At 52.6% G+C, this 6,420-nt stretch overlaps 1 protein-coding gene across 1 annotated transcript; it reads right to left on the bottom strand.

Moving 5' to 3' along the window:
- Positions 1–2,396: 2,396 nt before the first annotated feature.
- Positions 2,397–6,029, bottom strand: RTP2 (receptor transporter protein 2). Its single transcript, XM_052649562.1, has 2 exons — positions 5,787–6,029; positions 2,397–2,904 (listed from the first exon to the last, which is right to left on the bottom strand). Exons 1-2 carry the CDS (start codon positions 5,948–5,950, stop codon positions 2,397–2,399), a joined length of 672 nt encoding a protein of 223 aa, XP_052505522.1. The 5' UTR covers positions 5,951–6,029.
- Positions 6,030–6,420: the final 391 nt, after the last annotated feature.

The following is a 6,420-nucleotide window of genomic DNA, read 5'->3' as shown; positions in this document are numbered from 1 at the left end:
CTTTGAGGGAATTTTTTTAAATACCTGATAGCAGTTAGAGGGGATGTGACGTCTGGGAAGTTTCATTTGAGTTAAATATGAAGAAGATACAGGTGCACTTATAACACTGAAAAGAAGGGATTGCTAAAGGAGAAGATGCTCATCTCCTTGAATTTTCCCCAGATCTCGTCTCATTCCACCTGCTCTAGTCCCCTCACCCCCTTCCATTTTTAGTGGCTCTTCAACCTCCAGGCCCACCTCAGAGGCTCCACCTTTGTTGATCCACCTGAGGCCTGACTCTCCCCCTGATGCAATCCCAGCAGTCTAGCCCTAAACTCACATACCACAGTTTCAGTAATAGATGCTGCTGGTGCTGCTTTATCAAGCTGGGAACAGTTAGAGACCTCAGGAAACCTCATGATTCCTGGACTGCCATGTTCATCTTCCCAGAAGCCACCTCGTGTCTGCGGTTGAGCAACACCCCTGAGGCGCATGCTCTGCAGAGGCCCAGGCCCAGGTAGGCCTCCTCTGTGACTGGAAGAGGTGAATGCACCCCCATATGCCCGCTAGTTGGCAAATGCACCAGCCTGAACTTTTCCTGTGCCTCTCCTGCACCCAGTCGAAGAAATGGAGATTTTCCCAGACAGCCTAGCTCTCTGCTCCTGCAGGTCCACGGAGGAATCTGGACAAGCCACCAGAAGCCCTCTGCCAAAGCCAGAGAAGGGTAAAGCCAGCCTGCATGTAAGTGTACAGGTGACAACAGCGTCCACAGCAGCCCATCTCTGGAATCACGTCCACACAAACACACCACCTTGAACCTCCATCTTCAGTTTGCAGGCCCCACTTGGGGCAGAAGCTCTAAAGGTGAGCTATAGAAAGGTGTGAATGTCACGAAACAACTCAGAGTATTGAATGGGAGAGTTTCTTTTCCTATTCCAGATAATAATAAGCACAGGGTTATCTGATACCAGACCATGAATGAAATTACCCAGTCAAATCATCCAAGTCGCAGCTATGCCTGAGAGAACAGATAAAGCAAATGCGTTCTCCCTCAGTGGGCAATCTCGTGGACTGGGCAAGGGGGAGGGGCTGGCAGACAGGCACTGTCTCCACTGTTCATGTGTCCCCCTGGTCATTGCCTGCCCTAAATGGAAATATACAGCTCCACTGTCACCTGGAGGAGTCACATCCCCAGATCTGCCTCACCTGCCCTTTCCCTCAGCATCCCCGGCATTTAGAACAGCTATAGAATCTTCTACAAGGTATTTCCATACAGGATGGCAATATCACACATCATACTGCATCACATGTAAACAGGGGTGCCACAGCTCACATACTTCTACAGAGCACAGGAATACACTCTCCCAGCCCCAAACCAACACACACACACACACACACACACACACACACAGCCATCACTTGTGGTGAATGTTTACAAGGCCTCCTTCCCAGGAAATAAATTTAGGTAGCACTGGGATTCAAGAATTCCAGTCAACTGACAGAGCACAGAGGATACATATTTATTTGTGTATCTGTACCCCACAATCTGTCCCTGTCCCCAGAAGGCCTCAGACTGCAGATACTTCCTGTACCCATCTCTTATTTTATGAGACCACATACACTGACATGGGAATTTCAAATTCTAGACAAGTACTATTCAGTAGAAGCTTCTGTGAACACGTTCTATATCTGCACAGTACCACTAGCCACTAAGTCCTTGATATATGCCTGGTACAACTGAGGAACTGAATTTTTCATTTTATTTTAATTAATTTAAACTTAGCCACGTATGGCTAATGACTAATAGTATTGGATAGTGCAGTTCTAAATAATTCCAGCCAAGCAGGCTCTAGCATCAGAGTTAAAAATAAATAAATAAATGGTGCCTTTCAGAATGGTGGGAGCTGGCTCTCCAGGAGAGGGACAGGGTGAAGACACATTGAATATTGACTGAAGATGCCTCGGGTGGAGCCGCAGTCCGCCCCAAAGGGAGCCATGGTGGGATGCTCAGAAGCAACTGAAGATAAACTTGAGAATCAGGCAGGGACAAGACTGGACCTAAGGGGGTCCTAAGGGGATATGGGATATGAAAATGAAGCAGAAGAAGGGGTAAAGATGGAGGGGGGGGGGGGGGGTCTGCCCACTGTGAGATAAGTACTAACACCAGACCTGGAGAGTTCTAAATCCACCTTAGACCCTTCTCCCCATGCCCCCATCACTGTGAGTTTTAATGGAAGGATTATTAAATACCTCCTGGAGCAACTTTCATTCTGCAGGGTAATAAACTGAGGTCCAGAGAGGTAACTGGGCTGTCCAGCGTCATAAACTGAATCTGTAGCAGAAGCAGGATCAGAACTGCACCCCCTGCATCCCCACTCTCACCCCCACGAGCCCTGCCGCACCCTCAACCCGCTGCACTAAAAGAAGCTCGATCTTCGGAAGGAGAACTGCAGATACACAATAAGCAGACAGAGGGAGGCCCCCAAGAGGCACCAGCGAAGAGAGAAGAAGTTGTAGCCAGATCCCTCCTGGGCCCGTGACTTGGAGGCACCGGAGAAGGTCGCCTCCTCCTCCAGCAGCTTCTCGCTGGGCTTCCAGTGCACGATGCCCTCCTGGCAGGCCTCGCAGAACTCGCTGCGGTGTGGCCCGCTATCCGGGCGGCTGGCCACGTGGATGCGGTACTGGCCGCCGTCCTCGTCGTAGCACTGCTCGCGCAGGCTGGTGATGAGGTTGTCCACCAGGTTCTCGATGTTCTCCTCCAGCATGCTCGACTCGTCCAGCCGCGCTGTGCCGCACTCATAGCACAGCTGCTTGAAGACGCGCATGCGCACGGAGCCCGCCCGCTGGGCGCGGTCCAGGTACATGTGGAAGAGGATGACCACGTTGGCTGACTGCCAGGTATGCCAGCACCAGGTGCAGTGGAACCTGCGGGGAAGAGAGACAGGGATGGACAAGGTGGGCCTCCCTTCCAGACAGCCCTCCTGGAGGAGCATGGAAAGGAAGGGTCCTGGGTGCCTGTGCCTGGAAGTCAAGGTCGAGTGTTTACTGCCCCCTGGGTACATTAGTGCCTGAGCCGAAGTCTCAGCCTCCTCTTGGAGAACTCCCCTGGGCCTAGGACAGCATCCTCATAAGCCAGACACTGGAGCCATCTGGCCTCCAGCATTGCTCTCCAGCCTACCTCCTGTGTACCCTCCCTTAGCCTGACATGGGTCTGGATGCTGTCCAGGGTCACTCCTGCCAGTCTGGACCTTACTTCTCATCTGTGAAATGCAGGATAATTGTGTCCAATAAGAATCCTCCTGCTCAGACCTCTCATGACTCTGATAAAGAGGATGACCACACATCTCACTCATGCATCCTGTCTGCTCTGGGGCAAAGATTTGCCTCTAGCTGTCTCAAACACAGAACACAGAGAATTCACAGGACAGGCAGGCAGATGGGTGAGATGGGCCAGCAGGCAGAAGACTATGGAGTTTGGTCCTTGCACCTTCACAAAGGGCTCTCGCCTGTCCCTTGACAGATCATCCTTAGATCCCAATCCAGGGCTGCAGCAGAGGTTGGGAAGGTGTATCCTGGTTTGCATACCCCTCCACACACATATACACACATGCACATTTATGTACACACAGGCCCTCCGCACACATATACACACCACATTTATATATACACTGGCTGCTTTGTCTAACCAGGCCCCTTTGGGTTTTGGCCTCAGGAAGTACAAGAGAAGTGGCCTGGGACTCATATGGCTTAGGCTTCATCTCAGCTCTCCCCAGTGCTTGCACACCTTCAGTGACAGAGAACTCATTACCACCAATGGCAATTCTTTCCACCCCTGAGATAGAGTTCTTCCAGGGCCCTGTTCCTGAGGTTGTATGGCAGTCTTGGGTCCACTGAGTTGCATCTGCCCTCACTGTTGACCCTCTCCAAGACCCCTGTAAATAGCCCTGAAGGACCTCTGATGAAGAACTCAGTTCAGTCCAACAGGTCCTGCACAGCACCTACTGTGATGCCAAGCACCACGCAGCCCAGGCTGTGGAATGGAGATGAAGCCAAGCATGGCCCCAAACCCTAGGGCCCACAGACAGCACAGGCCCATCACAGGATCCAGTGCAGCCTGAGGCAGGGTTGGCAGGCCAGAGCGTCCTCATTGGCCTGAGCCGGCAGGGAGTGTCCACCTCCATCCTGCCTCCCTGTGCTAGGCCAGAGCTGCGGGGCAGCAGGGTTACTGAGTCCCAACACTGATAGGTAAGGTAAGTCTCTGTGCAGAATATGCACAAGGGTGATGCTTCTCCAGCCCCGCCTGAGGCCAGCTGGGAGCCAGGAGTAAGACCAGCTGAGCCCTGAGGCGGGAGGAGCCACGAGCCTGTGGGGCTCAGCCTCCAACCTGCTGGGCCCCTGCACCTGAGTTTCCAGCCCTTCCACCCCTCCCACTTGCCAACTCAGAGCTTCACATTGTCAGTCTCCTCCTTCGGCACCTTTTAAAATCAAGCCAATCTGGAGATCTTTCCCCTCCCTCAAGCCAGACCTCAGGTCTTATATCTCAAAGTCCAGGAGGAGGGAAACTTCAGATCATCCAGTCAGCCTTTCATTTCATGGAAAGAGAGCCCTCTGCACACACACAGCTAGTCAGAGACAGAGCTGGGGCCTAGCCCATAACGTGCCCGTCAGATGTGTCTTGTGGGGGTTTAAGTTGAAATGAGCCAATCGATCCCTGCCTCTCTGTCTTTTGTCTACAGTCGGGTTCAGGCTAACATTTGCAGGTCTGGGGAAGGAGTACAAGTGTAAGCTACCCACCCACTGCCTGCCTCCTTCTGTCTCACCCCCAGCGCCACAAGGAACTCCACAGGCAAGCAAGCATGTGTGAACTCCCCAGTCTATGTGTCCAGGTTCTGTGTGTTTACACCCCCGGAACACAGCCACCTCAGGAGCCTAGGGTTACCATCTGCCCTTAATTCAGTGGACCCAGGGAAGAGTCCCACATCAACCCTGGAGAGGAGCTTGAGGCAGTTTGGGCAGGGCATTCTGTTGGCCCCAACCCCAACCGTGATCTAGAAGAGAGAGAGGCAAGTGGACTTCAGATGGATGTGTCCTCTTGACCCAAGGACCCCTTGCTGTATGAAAGACATGGAGCTATCCCGTATGTGATGCTGTGCTCTGAGGACCTACTGAACTCCTGCCCAAAGATCTTTTTGTCAGAGACCCATAGATAAAAGAGCTGGAAGAGATTTGACTGATTACCTCAGGCCCACTCTCTGGTTTTGCAAATATGAAAACAGAAACTACACAGGGAAAAGGATTTGCCCAAATTCACAGCTGTTAGCTCCAAAGCCAGTTTCTAGAACTTAGCAGGTGAACAATAAATGCTTTTGTATTCAAATCTGATTTCATTGAGTTGACTGCACAGACCTAGGACCAGAAAGAGCTAAGGCTTTCCCCAATGGACCACATGGCCTCCTCCGCTTTGTTCCTACCAATCTTTAAGAAATTAGGAACATGTGAAAACATTTAAAATGTCAGAGATTGCAGGAGCATTGAAGAATCACAGCTCTTTACTATGGAAAATACAACCTAGAGACAGAATACAGCTTGCTAGGAGGAGCACTCAGGGAGTTAGTGGTATAGTTGGGATTAGAATCAAAGCTGGTTCGACCCACCTGGCAGTTCCTTCTCTGGCCTTCTCTGGCCTCTAACCTCTAACCTGAGTTGACCCTAGAATGGGGCTCCACGCATCTCTGCCTCCTCTTGGAAGGTGCCCCCCAGGGCTGTGCCACAGGGCTCCCCACAGCCCTTCACACCCCACCTCTTACCTGCCTGAGGCATGCTGCTCCAGATACTGCTTCCAGCCAGGGGCCAGCTCGTTGGGCTTGAGGTTGGGGTCTATGATGAGCTCCCAGCTGTCGGCTGGCTTGGCCACCTCCATCTTCTCATAGAAGACTTTCTTCCACTCACAAGTGGTCAGGCTGGTACACATGGTCCTGTTGGCAGGGCTGGGAGTTTGAGCTCAGCCTGAGCGAGAACACAGAACAGCCAGGTGGGTGCAAAGCAGTGCAATCTCTGAGGCCTGAAAAGCTTCCTTGTCAGGACCAGAAGGAAACAGGACCCAGCAACCTCCTTCGTCACCCTGGTACCTGTTGCCATGGCAGCTGAGGCCAGGGCTGGGGAAGAGGGAAGTCCCAAAGGGGAGTCCCAGGGCCCTGAGCTAGGCTGGGGATGCAGGGCTGGGCAGTGACGCGACGGCAGTGAGCAGGGTAGGGGCTGAGCCCCGGACCACACTCACCCAGGCTTCCCAGGGCTCCAGGAGGCAAGGAAGATTCAGTGGCTGTGTTTCACCTCTACCGGTCTTCCAGGCATTCTCCACTTCATGTACAATGGTGACTGGGACACCCTAGGGGACCACGGAGAAATGAGGGACTGGGAAATGCAGCGCCTATGGCACCCACG

Source organism: Budorcas taxicolor, chromosome 1 (assembly GCF_023091745.1).
Source record: "Budorcas taxicolor isolate Tak-1 chromosome 1, Takin1.1, whole genome shotgun sequence".
Classification (NCBI taxonomy): domain Eukaryota; kingdom Metazoa; phylum Chordata; class Mammalia; order Artiodactyla; family Bovidae; genus Budorcas; species Budorcas taxicolor.
This window is presented reverse-complemented; position numbering and strand designations above follow the sequence as displayed.

Coding starts and splice junctions, on each gene's coding strand:
- RTP2 (XM_052649562.1), bottom strand. CDS start 5,950: ATGTGTACCAGCCTGACCACTTGTGAGTGGAAGAAAGTCTTCTATGAG. Junction 2,905..5,786: donor GAGCAGCATGCCTCAGGCAG/GTAAGAGGTGGG, acceptor TCTTCCCCGCAG/GTTCCACTGCACCTGGTGCT.